The 23,108-nt window shown below is 39.9% G+C and overlaps 1 protein-coding gene across 1 annotated transcript in view; it reads left to right on the top strand.

Annotated features, from left to right (window-relative positions):
- CPXM2 (carboxypeptidase X, M14 family member 2) overlaps positions 1-19,041 on the top strand; it is a gene marked incomplete at its 5' end in the record, with an annotated part of 77,882 nt that extends 58,841 nt beyond the window's left edge. The window contains 7 exons of the mRNA XM_040606978.1: positions 3,213-3,336; positions 4,712-4,908; positions 5,779-5,958; positions 6,972-7,269; positions 11,336-11,475; positions 12,000-12,099; positions 17,378-19,041. Of these exons, the coding sequence (XP_040462912.1) occupies positions 3,213-3,336; positions 4,712-4,908; positions 5,779-5,958; positions 6,972-7,269; positions 11,336-11,475; positions 12,000-12,099; positions 17,378-17,631 (1,293 nt within the window). The remainder of the gene's footprint in view (positions 1-3,212; positions 3,337-4,711; positions 4,909-5,778; positions 5,959-6,971; positions 7,270-11,335; positions 11,476-11,999; positions 12,100-17,377) is intronic.
- Between the last annotated feature and the right edge of the window lie 4,067 nt (positions 19,042-23,108).

Below are 23,108 nucleotides of genomic sequence, written 5' to 3'. Positions count from 1 at the left end.
GAGTCTTCTCCAACCTAAATGGTTCTGTGATCTCCGCAGAGGATCAGAAATAGCCCTAAACTGAAAGGCATTGACGGAGAGTCCCTTTGCCACCTCGAAGTGTAGATGTCACTTAGACCTACAGTTAATACACCTTTTCTGCAAAATGGAGGAATTGGACCTTCAGAAACCAGTTTTGCAGGGTTTCTTCAAAGGCTGCATGCAGTCTTGTTCCAGGGCACTAATAGGGTAAATAATTGGTAGTGACAAACAAATAGGAACTGTCAAATAAGAACTGTTAGTGAACGTAATTGTGGAAGTGTTTTACAGTCCTGCTGGTTGTTAATAAAGCCCTGACTGACTGTTATCATCAATTGTCTTTGACAGTTTGTACAAAGCACAAAGAAAACACTGTGACATTTCAGGTGACCTATTGTGCCGTTTGTAGGAAATGGGTATGAGAAAAGCAAATACGAAATATGTTCATTTTCAGTATCTTATTTACATATAAACACTTAACTACATTGTTATATCCATACTATTATCAAAAGAGCCACAGTGACGTCTGCTACAGAGGCCCTAATTCAGGAAAGGCTCTTTGTTTGACTCAGAAAGTAATCACATGCTTGCAATTAAAGAGATGATGGGGAGTTTACTGAGGCCAATACAAATATTTCCACTGATTGTAATATACTTTGAACTTGGTTCTAGGCATTTTTCTTACCAGCAATGAGCGTTCAACATACTTCTAACTGCTTTCCTAAATTGATGTTCTTGGTACCTTGTGAGCAGTGCGGCGCCAGGCGCGTTGGGAAAGGCTCTGCTCTGCAGCTGGGCTTCAGAGGCAGCTCCGGGAGGTCCAGCTCGTCCTCCCTATTTCACATCCCAGTTGTCAGTGGATGTTGTTCACATCCCAGTTGTCAATGGATCTTGTTCACATCCCTGCTGCATGGGCGCAGGGGTACGTCAGCCAGGAGGGAGTTCCCTGCTGTTTGAACAGGGTGCAAGGAGAGGAATTAGTAAACACAAGGCTGGCACGGTAACATGATCTTAAAGGTCTTTTCCAACCTAAATGATTCCATGACGATTTACACATTACAGCCAGCCAGTTTTGGCCTGCTAAAATAGACCTTCTTTTAATGCAGTGCCTGTACTCATCAGCATAGTGAACAAATAATATTTATCTCTATTGGAGAAAAACATGGTTTCTGATCCAATAACAATGCATTTCATCCTCTTGTCAGTAGGACATAAATAATCCCCAAGCAGTAGACCTTGGATAAGTTTCGGTCTGTGAGGCTCTAGCAAGAGGTCCATAGCTCCACATCCACGGATAGTATTTTTGTTTTTATGAGCAGGTTGACCATGAAGGCTTAAGTCTGTCTCAAAAAAGTAATTGACTTGTTCAAATTAGGCACTGTAAAAGGTAAAACAGTGTCCTCTGGCTTCACCTATGTGTTTCAGCTGGAACAACAAATGATGACATACCCACTTACGCACGCCCAGAGCTTTAAAAAGAGTGTCATGGGAATAGCTGGGTACCCATAACCCCACCACACTGATGATGATGACAGCGGTGAGAAAAAGTAGATATGAAACTAGACAATACTCTGCAAGAGCATAACTGACTGTATTTTTCAGACAGGCGCTGAGTTTAGATTTGGAAAGGAAATTGTTTCTCATATGTGTAAAACCAACGTGAGATGACAAATGTACAAAAATAGCATCTTTTCAGTCTCTTTGCAACATGATTATAAATAGAAGTGAAGCCTTTTATGAGAGGAATATTAATGATGTTCTTCCCAATGTGAGGAGGGTTTCCACTTAGATTTGCTAAATGGCAGCATGGGAATCGAACACATCTAATTATTGCATTTTTTAAATCATCAGCCAATATTGTTTCTAATTTAACACTATGTAAGCAAAGAGTTCTGTTATGCTACAATATTTCTTCAATAATGTATGCATCCATGCTTATGAAAAGATTGTCTAATTAATAGTCCCTACGGTTCCAGTTTACGGTAAAGTCCTTATTTCTTCAGTGCCTTCTAATGGGAAAAAATCGAGACACACAATTTTTTGTTTCCAAGTTATTTGCAATAACTTCTTATTCTAACTTCTTATTATTAACACATAAATTTTCAGTATTGTTTGTAAATTTTAACATTCACCTGAAATGCCACAGTAAAGCATTTGTGGGACACTTTAGGCCTCCGGTGTCCTTACCCAGATGACATCTGTGTAACTCCATTGAAACCCTCAACCATGACCTTCCCCATGAGCTTTAGTAAGCACTAAGGCTATTTAATTATATTTTGACTATGTCATGCAATATCTGCAGAAACAGTGAATAGACTAGGTTTTGTTGGGAGGAATGTTTTCAAACAGGCTGTTGGCATTAGTAAATCTATTTTTTGCTGAAAGTTGGTAAGTCAGTTATGAGAAATCCGTTTTGCTGGTTTGGCCACATCAACACTGCCTTAACTAACAATTTTCCCCTATGACATTTCACATTCTAATAAAAGAAGGGTGGGCTTGGTTTCTACCTCGTCAGAGGCAGGTGTAATCAGAGTTCGTGGGGGAAATAATGTTTGAATGGATGATATCCTTCTCTCTCCATTTGTTTTCAATTAAGTTGCTGCTGCATAGGGCAGAAGAGAGAGAAATCTGCTTTTCTGGACAGGCTGTGTCTGTGGCAATCTAACGTACGTGCATTGCTGTGCCGCTGGGACTCCCTGGGTCTTCTCAAGCCTCAGAGCTATAGTAAATCACAGTGTGTAGAAAGAAATGTTAAATTGGCCAGTTACTCTCCATTGCATAACATTTTAAAAATGTGGGTTACTACCTCTTGATATTATAGTTGTATGTTTTTACTGGGTTTATTCCTGTTGGGTTTCCCCTTCAAGTCCTTAATGTCATGATAATATTACAAATATTACAAATACATCTCATGTAAGGAGGATCTGCTGTGGTGTTTATACATCTCATGTAAGGAAGATCTGCTGTGGTGTTTCAGCAGACAGCACTCAGCTCACTCCAGCTGAACAAACATTATGTTGTGTGATAGCAGAGCCATAAACTCATGAACTAAACATAAAGCTTTTACAACTAAGAAATAATTAGAAAAGCAAACAAAGAGGGTTTGCCACAAGCGATTTGGAATGAAATAATTAATACTGGATCTATTTTGGTGCTGCATGGTCTAACTATGTGTTGTGGTTTTTTGTTGGCAGTTGATGAAAACTGTGAATAAAATGTGCCCGAACATCACAAGAATTTACAATATTGGAAAAAGCAACCAAGGACTAAAGCTGTATGCTGTCGAGATTTCTGACAACCCAGGAGAACACGAAGTTGGTTAGGATTTAGTCTAACTAAATCTGTTGAAGGGTGTTGGGATTTGGCTTTTTTTTCTCCTCCTCATTCTCTGTATCTGCAATAATTATCACTGATGGAATTGTATTCACGACAGCAAAGATTTCAAATGTATGTGGGAGGAACTTCAATGCTATATTTCTAAATTGGGAAGAGGAGGGGGAGCACAAATAGAAGGCATTTTGAATGTGGGATCAAATTCTTTAATGATAATGAGTTTTAATCTTTAAAATAGCAAAATAAAAGTGAATTTTAGTACTGAGGAATGGATTTTAGTTGTGGGGATTTATGTAGCTTTGGATAGACATTTACCTCTTTTCTATGGGGTGAATGCACATATCTCCCAAATCATCTTTCACTGGTGAGTGTTGGGGTAAAATTTCCTATGGTGATATAATTCTTCAGAACAGAAACTCATTCAGTGTTTGGTCCTTCTGTGGAGAAAAAATAAAGGTCTCACTATGACAGTGCCTGGGGTAGCTGTTGGAATAAAGGTGTCCATAAATTCCCTGATAGGTGTCTATCCCGTGTGAAGAGTGCCGCGATGTGCTCCTGAGACATCTCTTCCCTTTGCCGTAAGGGATGGAGCACAACAGGTGTAATTTCTCAGTAGACTTGGGGCTGATCTCAGATGTTAACACCAGAATAATTCATGCCTTGTCCACTCACGTGTTTTTGAGAGTCCTGCAGAAAACAAGCAAGGAGTGTCCCACGGGCCCGGCAAACCGGGAGGCAAGATCCAGCCCCCAGCCGTGGCTTGGCCAGTCAGGGTCTGTCCTGGTGCTGGTTGCAAGTGTTATTCATACAAAGGACAATTACATGATGGGGCTTTTTTTAATAGCTGGCACTATTCCTAATCACCTCTGACAGATTTTGTCGTTAAGTTGCAAGCATTGTGGCATTCGATATAACCTTGAAAAATATATGTGAGCCTGTTCTTCCATTAGTGAAGGAAAAGGAGTGTGTGAAGCCAAAGATCAATTACATATAGTTACTCTTACCTTTTAAGAGCCCTAACATCTGTCCTAAAGAATTGCTAGTGTACTTTTCATGCTATTTTTAGGCTATCAGAACTTCTAAAATCTACCTGTAACATGCTGAACATGTGAGTATAATTAAAAATCTGTTTAACGGAAAATGGGTTTTGAAGGTTTTACACAGTGGTTTTAGATATCAGTGATATATAAACCTGTTCTACAATAGAACAGAAAGTAATTGTTTCTGTAAAGTTACATTTTCATCTATCGTCTGCTCAGCTAAGGCATTTCTCAAACTCTCCCTGAGTGAAATGTTGAGATTTGGTTAGATGTTCAATTTGCTGCGCTGACTACGCTTCTGTTCCATGTGTTTTCAACAGGTGAACCAGAATTCCGCTACATTGCAGGAGCTCATGGAAACGAAGTGCTTGGACGTGAGCTAATTCTTTTGTTAATGCAGTTTATGTGCCAGGAATACCTGGCTGGGAACCCGCGCATTGTACATCTCATTGAGGATACCCGAATCCACCTCCTGCCCTCAGTCAATCCGGATGGATACGACAAGGCTTATAAAGCGGTAATGCAATCAGGAAAATATCAAGGAATTATTTTACTTCTAGTAGATGAACGAAATGTGCTCCTGTTGTCATTTTTCCCCCCACAGATCATATTTTACAAACAATCAAAAAAAAAACCAACCCCAAACAAATAAGCACATCAAAGCAAACATAAGCCACTGAAACATATTACTCAGAAAAAAAGCTGAAAGAAATAGTTTTCTATGTGACATTGGCTAACAGGAAGATGTGTATGGAAAGAAATTGAAAGAAGGGTCATGAAGACTGGCAGAAAAAAACATACCGAGGTGTATAGATCAATGGAAACATCGTTATGGAAAAGGAAAAATTCATGCAGTGTTTCTCATGAGAAACTCAAGTAGGCACATTAAACTTTGCATTCCTCTGCAGCTGAAATTTAATAGTGCATCTTTAAGGAGAGCACAACGTGTTGGGCATCATAATAATTCAGTCTGGAAGAAGACAGACACCAGGAGGAAAAATTTCAGGGTCAAATGCACTGGAAAATCTTCCAAGGAAGTCTGCAGAAGACTGGAACACAAGTCAACTCACAGCCATGGAAGGAAATATATGCTACCTCCATTGCAACCTAGGGGAAACCAGTCTTAAAAAGAAACCTTGAAAACAAACTAGAACATTTTGGCTAACCCCAAGTAATTTTTCATGGACTTTGCTTTACCTCATTTGAGGTTTCATACAAAATAAATAAAAAGCCAATTATTCATCTCAGTTCATTACATAATTCATCCTTCCATTTCTCTGTATAGAATTATCTCTCACACATCCCCAAGCACTTCGCTGAGGGCTCATAAGTTGTATTCTGAATGAATATTTATCCTTTTTCTTTTTTTTTTTTTTTTTTATCTAAGGGTTCAGAATTAGGGGGCTGGTCTTTAGGACGATGGACTCAGGACGGCATTGACATCAACAATAATTTCCCTGATTTAAACTCTTTGCTCTGGGAGTCAGAAGATCAGAAGAAGAGTAAAAAAAAAGTTCCAAACCATCACATCCCCATCCCCGACTGGTACCTGTCCGAAAACGCCACTGTGAGTAAGACAAGAGGGAGGGGAGCACAAAGGCTGCGGCATGCTGAAAGAGTGAGCTTTACGTTTCTCAAGAAGTTAGTAACTTGTGGGTGAAGTTACATACCTGATTAAGTAGTTTAGCTACTTGTCTAGGCTTACTTGTTAGTCCACGGAAATAAAAATGTACCACAAAAGCACCATTCAGTCCCGTATTATAGAAGCAGCCCTTGGGAAGGGAACTGCTTCCTGGTGGATTCTCTTTTCCCTCATTTATTGCAAGAACCTGGAGAACTCGGTACCCAACTTTTAGGCAGCAACAGGTAGACAAGGAGAACCCCACCACAGGGCTCAGTCCTGTAAATTAGGCTTCTCCTTAGATTTGCGGTGTAGATGAGCTCTTTGCAAACTCAGTCGCCATACAAACTTCTCCTGAGTTTTCTTAATTGTTCTTATTTGGAATATATTCTTACCTGAAATAACACAGCAGCTGCTGAGGCATATACAAAACCAATGCAGTGGCTTATGCTAAAGTCATTTATTGTAGCGCCAAAAAGTTAATTCCTTTTTACATGGCCTTTTAAATACAATGGCAACTATTTATAGCAGCTGAGATTCCCCCGGTTTGAGGGGAAGGCCCTTAACTGTGGCAGTTCTGGCGCTTTAGACATATTTCTGCGTTCAAAATCCCTAATTTCAAAAACTCATTGAAATGAGCTGAAGCCCGTGGCAGGGGGAGCCGTGTCACAGTCTGACATCTCTGTGGGTTGCTGCGCTTGGCCTCGCACTAGGTAGATGTTCCTGCTGCATGAATTACTAATGTTAAGGTTTTGTTAGTTTTTATGGGTTGTCGGTGACCTCCTAAGCATGGCTGGCAGGCATCGTAATTTAAAGGAGCCCTTCTCCTCGGCCACAGCTCTTGTGCTGGCTACTCCATGCTGAGAAGCTCACAGCAGGGCTCCTGCCTGGTCTACCTTTAAAACAAGATTATTACATTTCATAGGCTGAGCCAAAGCTCCTGTTTCTCTTTCCCCCAGGTGGCAGTTGAGACACGAGCAATAATAGCGTGGATGGAAAAAATTCCTTTTGTGCTGGGAGGCAATTTGCAGGGAGGAGAGCTGGTGGTGGCGTACCCCTACGACATGGTGCGATCGATGTGGAAAACCCAGGATTACACACCTACCCCGGACGACCATGTCTTTCGCTGGCTTGCATATTCCTATGCCTCCACTCACCGGCTGATGACGGATGCGAGAAGGAGAGCGTGTCACACAGAGGACTTCCAAAAGGAGGATGGCACTGTTAACGGAGCCTCCTGGCATACCGTGGCTGGAAGTAAGTGTCTGTAGGAACCACAATTAGCAGTCCCTTTCTAAATATGATAATGCTCTTGCTGCCTGGTGTACGTTGCAGAGGCAATGATGGTAAAACGTGTGCCCTGAGAAAAATATTTGGCCATGTGAAAGTCTGTTTGCTGCATTTCATCAAGTATCAGAAGATTGAAGGGGACTGTCACTAGGACCTGGTGACCATTTCATTGACTACTGGGTTTTTCAGCCTTTCTTGGGTATTTCCATTAGTTTTATGGATTCTGTACATTCAAGATGGTTTAGTAGGAGAAAAGGAACCCAGTGCAAACCCACTAGCAGCGGAGAACCTCTTAGCCTTCGCCATCTCACAGAATGCCAACAGAAAACTGCTGCTGAACATCAAAGGTAACCAGTGTCAGAGCCAAAGCAGTGACTCCAGGGAGAGATTCCAGTGGCCCTTAGATAAGAAAATCATGATTTCAGCCTCCTGCTTTCACCAAAAGTTGCTGCTTGCCTGCTACTGTCCTGTTTTTAAGAGACCTGGACTTCCTTACACTTAAACTTGGGGGGACTCCACAGGCATTTCTGCTGCCAGAATAAACTACAGACTCCATCATTCACCATATGCCCAAGCATGTCACCCCATTAACGAGCACGAAGGGGAAGCCATGTCCTGTAGTGCAGAAAAAGCATCGATTTCCAGGAAAGCCCAATTATAAGCACATTTTTAGCAGCAATAGGCGTGATTATCTCTATGGGTGTACGCTTCGAGCAGGCTCAGAATCAGGCACTCAGCTGATTCATCACAAATCTGCTCAAAATATTTGTTTTTATAATGCACCGGTTAGCCAACATAGTCTGTGAAATTAAGAAATGAGCTGTGCATCTGCCATCACTTGAATGACAATAGGAACAACCGCAGCAGTAATGGTAAGCAGATGCATGTGAGCGTCTGTGCAGACCACGTTTTATTGGAGCTGGCTCATGTTTGTGGCTTGCAGGTAGTTTCACTGCATAAACATTTCTAAGTTTTGGACGTGGCTTTTACATTGGCCGACGTCAAGTTAATCCTGGCCAGCCTTTAAAGGCATTGAGCCAAGAATTAACTTTTCAAAATATTTTTTCAGGAGGTTAAAAAGTGCTGGGTGACTTCAGGGGGAAAGAGTGTACTCTTAGATCACAAGGCCAATGCCTGACAGTAGATTGCTATGCATTTCTGCAACTTATAAAAAAAAAAAAAAAGCTCTGAATGCTAACTCAACCACTTAATTGTCTCATTTATAGTTCAATTTTCCTAAGTGCTATAAGAAACATGATTAAGAATGGATTCAGAAGAGATGACGTTGGCCATGTCACTAACAGCTGTCACACCAAGTTACGTTAAGTAATGATGTACAATATGGATGCTGAATAGCATCTTGATTTCTCAGTAACAATTGAATATTGGATTTCATTTGGATTTGGTTCATCTGATTTTTTTTATTACTTTATGATGTTTCTCATTATGCTTTACATCCTGTTCTCTTACACTATAGTAAGACTTCCAAGATTGTCTTTGAGCAAAACACTGGAAGATTGCTTTTACTTTCAATTCTTTACACCTTGCACTCAAGACTAAAACTCAAAAGATGTAGTTTCCATTTGAGCTCAAGCCTCCAGCCTGCAGGACGGTTTTAGACTTCTTGCCTGCTTAGGCAAGAGTGTGATTTCTGTTGCAGATATATATGTATATGTATGTATTGCAGCTGCTAGTTAACCAATGGCACCTTGCGTTGTAAAGGGTTGTCCAAATACGATTCGAGATGTGAAGACAGATTTGTCCTGTATTTTTTTCACTGTGTAATCCCATGGCTATACGGAAGTAGTTCTATAGCTCGTTCCACTTTTTCTGTTTCTTTACCTTTTAGATCAACATGTAACACTTTCTCCTCCTAAGCCACTGCTTGCTTAATGCCTGATCTGAAGGTGACACACCACTATAATGCTTGCAGAAAGCTGCCCCACCTGCCCTTTGGTGTGGATGGCATCTCCTTGCTGTCCCACAGCTTGAAGCTGCCCATCCTCTCTCTCCTCATCCACCTGCTGACTGGCCTTGCAGTGATCATGCAGATAAACTGCTCACCGCTCATGCCAGGGAGAAATTTATACAGGATTTTTCTAGTTCCTTTTCAGCACCAGAGAGTCCCTAGAGAAGTATCAGCACCCCAGATATCTTTGCACAGATATCAAACACCTCCGTATGCCTTTGAAGCCCAGCCGTACTCTTTCCCGCAAATATTTCGGACTGCAATGAATTCAAATTCTTCAGCTATTTTACATATCACACTTCTGCACTGGATAAACTGCACAAAGGCAAAGGACTGATGAATTTCATTTTATTTCCAGTGTTTTCAAGGCTGCATTTGCATGTTCAGACACTACACGGAGAGTTGCTCTTGGCAACGTTAAGCCATTTTCTTAAATACATGTATTAAAACTGAGCAATTACTGTGTATTGCAAAACATTTCACAACAGATTAATCAGGATGCGATACAGTATGTGAGGGGAAAATAATTGTGGCTGTTTCTCAAACGGAGAGGAAGCACGTTTATGCATAGTAGCATATGCCACTGTCTGATATTTAGGCTTTCCCCATCAACAAAAATAAAAAGCATAACATCTGTATTATATAATCCTCCTGCATCCAGAAGGCACTGAGGGCTCATTAAATACTTGACTACTGCTCTATGGTAATTGAACAGGACTAAAAGCTTTTTTTTAAACTCTTTTCAATCAGAAGCTCTTGGTGAATGCATTTCCTCCTAATCTTTGCCATGTAAAATATAATAAATAATCACTTATAAATGTTTAAAATTATTAATTTAAACATTAATAAGTGTTTCGAATATTTTTTATTTGAAATGCATGAGGAATAAGTAATGAAGCTCACATCATTTCTTCCTCTAGTGTTCGCGTACTGTATCATGTTATCTGTGATCGTGGAGAACTAATAAATGGAATTACCCAAAGGAAAAATAACGTGCAAAATGGGAAAGGAATCTGAGAAATGGAAATGTTTGAGATCTGTATCTAAATGCAGTCCTCTGTAGTGCTCAGGACCTTAGGAAGGCTCACTGCACTCTGTAACGCAGACGTGAACTGCAGCTCCTCAGAGGTCAGAGGTACTGAGGTTCCTGGGTTTTGATTAGGATCCCTATTGCAGAGCAATGGTGCAGAGACAATAGAATAGATCCTTGCATTCCTTACAAGCTGACACTATATATAACTTAAAAGAATTATTACTACCTTGATTTTTCTGGCTTTCTCATCATCTAGATTACTTATGGGGGAAAACATTTAGACTGAGAAACTGTTTCATCAAATGCTCCGATAAATCACTTTTACATAACAATCACTGTGTGCATGTTACCCTGTGTCCTGGCATTTAGGGCTGTATAAATTGTATAAATTCAGTTAATGGCTGCACATCCATGCAAGCTAACCCATCCCATCCCATTTCTACCCAGGGCAATCACAAGTGAACGCTGCTCCATGGGAAAGTATCCAGGATTAGTGAAGCTCAGTGGTTTCTAAAAAGCAAAGCACAAGCCTTTTGCTGTAGAGAGAGACCCTTCCTAGCATCTTCCTGGTTGTGTCCCCATCTTTTCCACCAATATCATAGAGACTTCCTCTGGAATGACTTTTGTTTGTTTGTTTTCTGCTAAATCTCTATTACCTTTAGGTTTTGTGATGGCAGAAGGATGCTGCTCTCTGAGGCAGAGGAACTGGGGGTGTGGTACTGGGCTGACACAGTGGTCCATGCTGTCATGGTGCAATCCTGAGTCCTCTGTTTTGAACATGTGATGGGACACTCTCTTTAGAAAGTCTTGTTTTGTTAAACATATAGCGCTGATATTATTCTGGTGCTTTGTTACAGGAGATGTGGCGTTTCAAAAAAACTTTTGCCCTTCCAGGTTTGCAGACTGAGCCAGCTAGATAAACACACAGCTTGTGTTTAAATAAGTTCTAATACTTGGCATAAAATAATCAGATCTGATCAACAGATTAAAAGAGGATATAAAATAATTTCTTTTTTACCGCCTATTGACAGGCATAAATGACTTCAGTTATCTGCACACCAACTGCTTTGAGCTGTCCATCTACGTTGGCTGTGACAAGTATCCCCATGAGAGCGAGCTGCCCGAAGAATGGGAAAACAACCGCGAGTCTCTGATTGTTTTTATGGAACAGGTATTCAACAGAAGGGTGACTTCTGAATAACACAGCTCTTTTCGGGTTGAAAGGGAGTTTAAGGTTTCTGATATTTTTCTTGCATGACTAATTATATGAATATTGGTATTTGTGCTAGAAATCTTACCTACAAGCAATACGGGCCTATCACTTCAGCCAGGCTGTTTCGACTTAGGCGAATAAAATAATGAAGCTTGTTAAAATTTGATGTGGGTGCAGAGCTTGCTAGAAAGGACTGCCAGAAAAAAAACCTTTACATCTGCTGCTTTATCTGCTCATTTTATCTATCTCTTGAATGTGATGCCTCAGGAATCCTGACAGAATTTGTAAGCTGATTCACAAGAACCTAATGCCTGGAAGGCTGATACTGGGTTAATAATGGTCATTCAAAATCTTGTGATCCAAAAGAAGAGGCATATAATAAAAGAATTCCACATATAAAATTAATCATGTGTTTTATCCTCCCAGTGATAGTACTGTTCATTGCTGTGCAATATTTATTTGTTGGTTTATTCTCTCAATAGGTCCATCGGGGCATCAAAGGCATAGTAAAAGATGTGCACGGAAAGGGAATCCCAAATGCTGTTATTTCAGTAGAAGGTGTTAACCATGACATTCGCACAGGTAAAAAAACCAAAGCCACCAGTGCAAATGAACAGTTTCATGGTTTAAAAACAAAATACGGAACCTCATAACAACTTAAAACTTTTCTAAGAAAAGCCAGAGATAGCGTACAGTCCAAGGACAGGGTTGCAGGAGTGGCACGTGGGGAAGGGGTTGCTCCTTTCCATGGTGCAGCTGTGTAGACAAGAATAGAACTATGGCTTTCCTCTCTACCCCCTTCCTCTTTCCACCTCTTTTTAATTATTGAGCAAATAGACTTTTATCTGCTCAAAATCAATAGCCTGAGAAAGGCTGCGCCTAAAGAACTCCTACTGCTCCTTCTCTCATGTGAAGGTAGTGCAAGTATCACCCAGAATAATTATAGCGCTGAAAAACAAGGGTGTAGGTAATGCCTTGTGGGGCAAAGAGTGTTTCTCTGGCTGTTAGCAGCTATAGGACTGTGAATGTGTTGGAGATGTGATTTAGAGCTGTGTCCAGAGGAGAAACAGCTGTTGCAAGGAAAGGGGAGTTTCACAACCTGAAGAAACACCACAGCTTTGTAAAAGAACTTCGAATGGGGCTCAGCAGAAACACTGCTTTGCACTGGGGAATTTCAGCCTAGTGAATTACTTTTCAATACGTACGGTTTTTTAAAAAATAATGCATAAATGGCTATTTGCCTTGTTAGCACAGTCTTGATCTAGATTAAATACCCAGATTGCAGGTATGTATACCCAGAGTAAACTCTAAGCCTGTTTAATGGCTTGAAAAGTAGTTATGGCACTAAATAAAGAACTGCTTTAAATAGACACTAGCCAATTTCAAGATTAATAGCAATACTTTAAAACTGTTGGCAGGCAGCAGGCGGGATAGTGTCCGATGGCCATGTGTTTGTGTAGGTACCGTACCATGATTTAGGACAGAGTCATCTGAAATGGAGAAACAGAAGGGATAAAGCAAGGAGAGGAGCACGTGGAAAGAAATAGCCAAACAAGATATCAGCAGGAGTCGTCAGTGATCACACTCCAGGTGCTGGCTGCAAGAGGTTAACAAGGTTTCTGTTTGGATGTTTATGGAGAAGTAGCATCATGGTGAATAATCAGCCAAATCATATTGTTGTGTGGTCTAGATTTCTTTTAATATTAGAAACAGGAACACTGATTTTATGTATTTTTTACTTTCTGACTGGAAGTCTGGGTCCTTCATTTGCAGCCACTTTCACATGCTTTGCCACCTAGGTACAGCATGGCACGCTTTGACATGTAAACTGATTTCAGGCTATGGAATGTCATAGAGATATAGATAAAAGACTTCCAAATCTTTAATGTTTTCTACAGTAGATTATCTGAGCCAATAATAAAACTTGGAATATCTAACTTAGTTTATGATCAATTTTGTTTCAGTGCTACTGTGTCTCTGTTGTAAAGGAAAACATTGAATGACAGATATTTAATTAGGCAATAATGAATCTGTCTTAAACATTTCAAAATGGGACCACTGGGAAATGATAGGGGGAATTAAAGTAGTCAGTTGTTTTTTCCTTGTCTTGGAAGTCTTGGCAGTCTTGAAAGACTGCCATAAACTGTAGGTTGTATTACTCTGGTAACAGAATTAATACATTGCTCTGGTTGAGGCCAAGTAATGCAATAGGTGATTAATCTCCAGCTCTCAGTGCACTGGATTGCTACATGAAAGAAAAATCAACAGTTTAAAGACAGCAAATGTGCATATGGAAAGTGGCATGTGTAATAAATGTGCAAGAACCCAGAATCCGCCTTGTAACGCTCAGAGAATCTTACAGCTATTTACATCTAGACTTAGAGCTGAGTTTCTGTGGCTCAAGGCCATCTGCATTTGTTAGTAAAAACAAAGGTACTTATTTCATTCTTTTTAATTCTTCTTTTTAATGAGACGTTTAAGCTGACACTCTGTTTGGGAATCACTTTGTAGATGGGAACATGATAGTTCTATCTTGGTTTATACTATACAGATAACAATGTATGTCTCATTAGTCTTTGAAACTAGAGACTTTATGTTGGAACCAGAAAGCCAAAATGACACGTAAAACTCCAGAGAAAGAAGGCAAATTGTCAGCATTCTTATTTCATTTATACCTTTCAACATGAAAAAATGCATCCATTTAAACCCCTGAGTCGCTTTGATATAAAAATAGGCCAGGCAGGAGAAGAATTCTGGCCACATTCTCTAGTCATATAAGTTTTGCTTCAAGTGAGCTAAGCTGTATGGTGTCTTCTGTTTCTTTGATACATTAATGTGGTTGACTACCCTGTAGAGCCAGGCAAAAGTTGTCTGTAAAGGCACTCAAATAACATTTACTTGTTTGAGAAAATTTCTCTGCTTCTTCCTGTGGACAAAAAAAGTGCACGGAAAGAACTTTTTTAAAAAAAAAAAAAAAAAAAAAACAAAAAAAAAAACCAACACAAAAAACCACCTTTCTCTTCAGTGTACAATGTATCTTATGGGAAGAGAGGGCAGCTTACACTATGCTAACAAGATTAATAGGCTAATTGAAATCATTGATTCTGAGAGTAAGAGCTTTGTGGAAAATTATTCCATTTTCTCTGGATTCAGATGTAACTATTGATTAAGTCTGACTGATTACATGTTGTTACTGTTAGATGTGGACCGTGCTCTTAGATAACCTTTGGAAAAGAGTTCATCAACTGGATGGACAAATGCAGCTGGTCACGTTTTCCCCCATGGTGCAAAGGCAGTTCTGTGGGTTGCTTCCTGCAATTGCACATTTTGGAAATCTCAGAGCAGATGTTGACTAAGAAAAGTACCATTTCTTTCTAGTGAAACACTTCTGTATCACAGCCAGAGTTCAAAGGCAGATGCACATTTCTGCGTGATTGTTTTTAATAAAGCATAATTAATTTAATTTCACATAAGGTTCAGAGAAAAAAATTTAGGAATATTTTCTTGAGTTTCATATGAGTTTAGTATACATCATGTAACCAAACCCAAATATTTTGAAGTAGCATTTAGTAATATTTAATAACATTAGTCTAAACTAAGCATAATTCCAGTATTATACCTCTCCAGCCTCATTCCTGTTCAGTAGAGAAAAGCTGATTTTAGTGGTTACATGCATCAGGCGTGCAACACTACGGCTAGCCTTCCTGGAGAGTCTTCTGTAGGTAACACAGCATTAAGATAGATTTTTATAATGTATTTGAATAAGTAAAATTGGGAACATTTGAGTGTAAATACTGAATTGCAACAAAGGTCTGTCCTGTCAGATTAAAGGAGTGTTGGTCTTAATTGAAGTGTTTGTGGAGTCATCTGACACATTTGATTCATAATAATACTATCTGTGTATTTTTATTCATTGTTATTTTAGCTAAGCAGACATGGAAATTCTTTTCCAGACCCAATAGGTAGAGATAGATGTAGCCTGCCTCTAGCCTGCTCACACTGGAGCCTATTCTTTCAGCAAACCTATTATTTACTAAATTTATCCATATTTTTAATTGTGTTTCTCTTGCCATCTGCTCTGAATTTTTTTACCTACTGCATTTAATCTGATTTAAAAAACAAGCAAACAAAAAACAACTTTTAATCTGGTATTAAATTCTGGGCAATGACAGTTGACAGAAATACTGATGTCTACTTACTTGTAAATAGAAAGGGGGTAAAGTGCATACTGCTAACAGCTTAATATCCAGCTTTGTAATAATTTTCCTGGTGGTGCACAAATGTGTAGATTTTTTTTTCTGGCCCTGTGCAGGGTTGCGACGAACTGCCTGTTAAATGTGTCAGAAAAATGTGGGTCAGTTATGAACTCCAGGGGCTAGAGCCAGCCTCTGAGCAGGGATGAGTTCACGGCCACACATGGGGTGATCTGTATTCTTTTGCCAGCCCTGTAGTTTTGCCAGAGCATTTACAGCTAAAAAATGAGCCTTTAGGGATAAATTCAAGAAACTTGGACAGTGTTATGTTTTGTCTTTGGGTTAAGGTGCCAACGGATCCCATAGTAAGGGAGAACTGAATAAAGAGCTTCTCAGAACACCCTTGCTAGAAATGCCTGAGTCCTGAGAAATAGAAAATCTGGACCTTGATCATTGCCCCAAGCAGGGTTAAACTGGCTGAAAGAAAAACCTGAGCAAGCTGGTGTGCAAGAACTAACCCAGTCAGGTGTGCTACTTGCACACAATTTCACACTTGCATTCAGAGACTGCAATATCAGGCAGTTGATATTGCTGTTGTGCTAATGCTGTCTGTTTGCAAACATGTGTTTTATTTTACCAGCCCCTAAATTAAAATCCTGTTCCTTTAAACAGAGCCTAGCTAGTCTGATCTTTTCCCAAACATAATCCTTTTATGCAAACCATCTTTAATTTTTGCGACGTGCTGCATTGCAAGAGACCCAAGGCTAGTGGTAGTAAAGCTGTCAGTTCTCATCAGTGCTAAAAACCCCAACCCCCTCTTCATACAAGAGATATATATAGGATTGCATATTTGAATATGCGCTTTCATTCCACAGTGGGTTTTCCCAGGACAGAGTGCAAAATTAATTTTAGATGCTAGTGTTTCACCTTTTCCAATCCAGAGTTAAACATACTTGCTAATATTAATACTTAAAAAGAAGTCTAATAGCATCCTTATGTACGTATGGGCAATCTGAGATTGTTTGTGGGGAAAAAAAAGAAGAAAACAGAAAGTCCTGATTGATCAAGGTGTTAAAATACATCTTGTTTTGTGCCTGAGGCGTTCAGTTGATTACAGGAGCTCTGTTCATGTGTTTACAGGTAAGCAAGTGGTTAAGTACCTTGTAGGAAAACTAGTGTAATAAACTCAATGTAAGATTTTAGAGAAGGGCATATTTACTTAGATCTCTAAGTGAGTTGACATGATGCATTCACAGACTTTGCATACTGAATAGCACCAAATGATGTGTCCAGGTGGTCTTGATTTGTTAGCTGGAATTAGTTTGGGGAAGGTCTTTTAGGAATCACCCACCACTACAAGATGGCCCCATGTCTCAGGATCTTCCTGAGTGCAACTGACAAAAATCTTAAGCCAGATTGAGGCCCGTTGTCCTCTTTTCATCTTTTGCAAAACATGTTGGAGGTGTATTTTCCTGTAGGTTCAGCAGGATGAGGGAGGGTACGTGTGGTGGGGAACAGCCTCACTGACACCCTCCTGGTGGGAGGATGCAGGGCTGGTGCCCATGGTGTCAGCTTATCTGTGTGCAGGCACTTCTATATTCTCACAAACACCACTTTCCTCCAGGAGAAAGGGCCACCATTCTGAAAACCATCTCTTTTCCTACCAGGAGCCGATGGCGATTACTGGCGTCTTCTCAACCCAGGGGAATACATGGTGAGCGTGAAGGCGGAGGGCTACACCGCTGCCACCAAGACCTGCGAAGTCGGCTACGACATGGGAGCTACCCAGTGCGACTTCACCATCTCCAAAACCAACCTGGCGAGAATCAAGGAGATCATGAAGAAGTTCGGGAAGCAGCCGATCAGCCTGTCCGTGCGGCGGCTCCGGCAGAGGGCTCGGCAGTGGCGGCAGCAGCGATAGACCTCAGCCCAGCAGCCCGCGGTGCCCTCGAGCTCTGCTTCTATCAGCCTGGCTGTAGTCGTAGTGAGAGTTACATAGCCCATCTCTGCATACATTATTTCTCTGCACGAGGCCTTTCTGTTAGTGGAGCTGGATGAGTAGTGGGGGTTTTTTTGGTTTTTTTTTTTTGTTGTTTTTGTTGGGTGAAAAATCAGAAACAAAATTCAAGTTGAACCAAAACAGGCTCCAGTGCGGGGGAGAGGCAGGAAGAATGTAGAAAGATGTTTTGAGTTAACCTGGAATGAAATTTTTTCCTTGTTGGGTTATTTAATCCTTTGTAAATCTGTTTTCTTTAAAAATAGAAAATAGAACAGGAAAAAAAAAAAAGAAGATACTTATAAAGGAGAAGTGTTGTTTTGAATGAAAAACTGAAAAATGTTGTTTCTAAAGTATAAAATCGGTATATTTTTGCAATTCCAAAAAGTTTTAACACTCTACGTTTTATTCTTAAAATAAAGAGGAGGAAGGCTGAGAGGGGACAACTTCTGTTGAATATCATTAAAACTCGTGTCAAAATTTCAGTCCCCTTTCCCTGAAATTCCACCTTTTGGCAAGTACCATGATACGTGGGGAAAAGTCCTGAAGTGAATAACCCACCGTAGCTTTCCTGTTTGGGTTGTTTATGTTTAAGGATGTCTTGAGATTCCAGAATTTAATGCCAGGAGTGTTTTCTCCTCTTGCTTTTTAAGGATGCGTTTTAACTCCGTGAACTAAACCTAACGGAAAGGGCACAGGATAAGGACCACTTCAGCACTGTGGCATGGCACCCCTTTTCTAACCTGGAGAAGGACTTGAAACAAAGCTTTTCTTGTGGATGCAGCCAGTTGTGTCATGTGTTTGAAAGGAGAGGCTTGGTCACTGATACGTGCATAGTTTGCAAATCCACTGATACCATCGTTTTTCTTGATTTTTGGCCTGTCCTGTAAGTGTCTTTTGTGCTCATGCACACCTTGTGCCACTATCTTCTACGACATGCAAGGGATTCTGTGTTTCTCTGCATGGTCCGCTCATCTTGCCACTGCAGCTGCTGCTGCTTTTTTGGCCTTATGACTCTATGGGAGCAGGATTTGTTCTTTATTATTGGCTTTTAAATAATAAAATTGTACAGCAGAATAGAATTGAGGCTCAGGAAGGATGCGGATCAGATCTAGGAAAGAATGAGCTAAATAAACACTGGACAAAGTATTAGGTGGTGAACGTCAACTTTGCTCTGTTGGTTTCAGTGTTATGACCTTAATTACACCAAATGAAGGGCCAGCTGCATGATATTAGCCAGTCAAAAGTCTGTGGCTAAATAAACATCTCTTAATATGCTTGGTAGAAAGACTGCAACATACACCTCCAAATAAAATTCTGTTATAAACATTTTAATTGCTATTGCAGTTTTTGCCTATATAAAATTATCCTTGGAAAAGACATTCATCAAAGTGTCATTCAAAACTGAGGAAAAATAAAGTGCAAGTAGAAACCTTACTGTAAAAATATCATATATCACCTGCATTAAATCATTTTTTCTTGTCAACGAATCTTGTAAAGAAGATTGCAGAATGAACAACATAATCATGAACCTTGCATAACAAAGTCACATTCTTAAATTTGTTAGACAATTCCAGTCCATGCTTGTTCTGCAATACCATTAAATAATAGCAATTTATTTGGCAGCAAGGGCTCAAAGGCAATAGAAGAGCATGTACATAGGTTTCTGTAACTGTAATTATGGAACTCCAGCTCCCAGTCAGCATCATTTAAATTAAGTATAGAGTTAAATAATCCAATCAGTACGTTAGCATTTGGAATTCTATTTTACTTATTTTACTCTGTTTACCACCCTTACAGCATTCTATATGCCATATATTTTTGTATAGCAAATATAACAGCAACTTGTCAAGATGGGATTTTTTTTTTTTTTTTTTTTTTTGGCAGCTGAGAAGGCATTAATGATGTCTTTGTGCAGGTAATGGTGTGAAATCATTTTGGAATATGGAGTAATGACAGCAGACAATCCGTTAGCAATTTAATTTGTCTTGTTCTTTGGCTTATGCAGATTTTGTTGCCACCACAATAGATCAGGGCCATACATGGGGTTTTGTGAACTGATGGAGTTTCTTAGGTGGCTTCTCTCTGGAGTCCCACAAAGGCTACGTAGTCATCTTGCTGGGGGTGGCTGGCATGGACAGGCAAACGAGGAACTAACCAGCCAAATTTAAATCGCTCTGATAATCAGACTGAAGGTAGAATCTACTGTCTTAGTCCTGGCAAGTCAGTTCTATCTTGAAATAATGTTTCAGGCTGGTTTGAGATTTCCTTTACAAACCTAGGGGTCCCTATGCTTTGTTCTCAGGTATGAGTTACCTCAACGAGAGGTTGTTTTTTTATTTGATAGCCAGAAGTGGATTTAGCTAAAATTAGATGGACTCTGATTGCTGGAGACCTCGGTAACATCAGATGCTGAAGACAGTGGCCTTGGTTCTCTACTGGCTGTGAATAGTGCTTGCACGTACCTGGGCACAACAGGACTACGACTAATGCAAGTGACCTTACTCCATTTTAGTCCAGGCATTGTTAAATAAATGGCCTACTAGCTGTCAAGTTTGCTTGTCTGTGCAATTATTTTTTTGATTTCCTGCACCTTTACACTGAAAAACACTCAAATTCGAAGGAAATTTACTAGGAACCCCAGATGTGTGAATATCTTCTGCTGAAATAAAATGGTTATGCCTGCCCTGAATATATTATTACTGATGTGTGCCCTATTTACTGCTACAGTTATGCACTTGGGAGTTTGTTCATTTTCTTTTAAATACATAGCACTGCTATTTAACATTTAGAGAGATCCAAACCACAAACCAATAAATCTGAATACCAGTGTTTTCTATCTATCTACCTTTTCCATGTCTTTAGAGTAGGTAATTTTTTCTAGATTCTGTGCTTTTAATCTCTTTTCCTTTTAGTGTTGTAGGAAACAGGTAACCCTGCAGAAACGATAGGAAATAAAACTTGAGGATGGATATGATTTTATAATTACAGATCTATTTTAACAACTAATTACATGAGAACTTTGTTAACTTTGATCATCCCTGTTATAAAACAAAAAAATACAATCTCTTCCAAGTAATAAGACAATCAGCAGCACAATCTCACCCACACAGTAAAGGTTAAATAAAGAAAAGGTTAAAACAGGACATATTCCACTCTCCTTGATAATACCAGCCATCAGTCATCTGCTCCCATGCAGAGCTCTGACAATCATAAAATCCAGTGGGAGCTGGCTCTGGACTATCTATGTCATGCTATCTAGCTATTCATTCTTTATCTATTTAGTTATCATAATTTTTATCACCCTTTATCAGTTTTTCTCATCCATCTTAGTAACTACAAGTAAGCTAACCTCTCAGACGGATTGTGGTATCTGCACATCAGCTTGGGAATGCTGAAGCCAACAAAACTGTACCTCCTAAAACTGCATCTGCTTACACACATTGGTATAAGTGTCATGAATCTTGGCAATCTGTAACTCAAATTTAATCTGCTGGCATCAGAAGGCTCTTAGGGGTATGTGAGTATCGCTTTTACCAGGAGGCTGAGCTCTGTGTGGGTAAAACACACTGATAAAAATGAATGTAAATGAAGTATTGACTATGCTGGTGAAGAAATGCCATTTTTCATTAGATATTTGAAGTCTGTCACGTATTTTCAACTTGGGCCACCAGCTGCTTTTCTTTCTTTCATGTGTGTATAGTTATGGGTTTTTTCCTTCTAATTTCAGCTTGTTATTTTCAGGGAATTTGGGACAACTTCCCAAAGTGTGGATTTCGGAAGTCACTGGCAGAGTTATACAGCCTAATTTACTTGCCTCTTTTATCATGCTGTGGTAGGTGGTTGACCTTTTAGAGAAACATCAGAACAGAGATGAGTTAACCTGACATAGAATACAAGTGGTTTCACACCAACAACTTCTACTACTTAACCTTTAAAAATTGGCATATAATATATTTGCTATCTGAAAACATCTGAGTTCGGAGGCAAAAGTGCCTTTGCACCGTTTATCTTTGTAATCAGTCTCTGTGTGAATTTAGTCAGGTTACAGCCATAAGCCTCAGGGAGGGGGTACAGACGCACAGACAAGATGTACACATTGCGGTAGCATCACCTCCTGCTGCAGTACGCTGCCATGCCGGCATGGGAACCCCGCAGGACAAACAGCTCTGGGTGCACCCACCAACTACCCAGCAGGAGCCCACAGAAGCTCTATTTCATGCTCGCTAAGAGGATACAGCCTTTCAAACATCCTTCGCTTTTCTCACGGGAGCAGTTGCTTACATGGAGAGAGGGTCGGTGATTTTTACAGTTGATTTCATGGATAATTTTAGTACCACTTTCACCTGTGTTGCTTTGTGCTGTTGTAGCCCTAAGCAGTTTTCTCAGTCCTCTCCGGTCCTTAATAAACACCTATGAATACTTTTGGCTTCAGGTGATTAACTTATAGAACTTTTAGGTTTCTATCCTGGTATTTCATTAATTTTCTAACTTTAAATCACATCTATATACTTAGTCTAATGTGCTTACTAGTCTTTCTTTTTGAAGGTCATTTAGCTTGCAATGACATCTTTTTATTTCAGTGATGCTATAATATGATTTTTTAACAGCAAAATTTGTTTTAAAAAGCTATCTCGGTGAATACAATCTTATGCCTGGAACAGTGAGTCACTAAATAACCATTCTCTGCCATCTTCCACTGATCCAATCCCTATTTCACAGCACACATAGCCAGTTTATATCTAGGTGAGACTTACAAACCCACCAAGTCCACGTGCAGATTTGCAGGACAAATTATTGATCAGCTGCTGTGGTGGCTTCTCTGTCCTCTTAACCTGAGAAGGTAGTTTTATTTTGATGGAGTTGTGTATTACTGCTACACATGAACTTTTTAAACAGCACTCTCTTGCTCATTATCCTACTTATTAGGCAGAAAAATGATGTTTTCCCACCTTTCATCATTTTCAGAGGGGCTGTATTGACTGGACAATTTTTGGTATAACGCTCCAAGTCATAACTACCTGAATTGAAGGTATTTATCAGTAAAAAATGCCAAGAATGGGACTTTGGAAAACCTGTGAAAAAAGTTTAGGCAGTGAACATAAAGGTACTTTATAGCTGTGTTTTTACATACTTAATCTGCCTTTTCAGTTACATGAGTGCCTTTAATCTTCTGCTCTAGTGCCAGGCTCAGAGAGGTTAAGTCCATCTTCCCCTCCCCTGTGTCTGGTGGTTTGCACGGCTGGATTAGACAATACCCCACACAGTTTTCTGCTCCGGCTGCTTTGCTTGGCTCTTTACTAAACTGATGTTCGGAGACCTTTCAAGCATTTCCCTCTCCCTACTAGCCAGGCTCCCAGGTGAAGGTCAGCGGAGCACGGCTGGAGTGCCAGCATCGCATC

Source organism: Falco naumanni, chromosome 9 (genome assembly GCF_017639655.2).
Source record: "Falco naumanni isolate bFalNau1 chromosome 9, bFalNau1.pat, whole genome shotgun sequence".
NCBI lineage: Eukaryota > Metazoa > Chordata > Aves > Falconiformes > Falconidae > Falco > Falco naumanni.
This window is presented reverse-complemented; position numbering and strand designations above follow the sequence as displayed.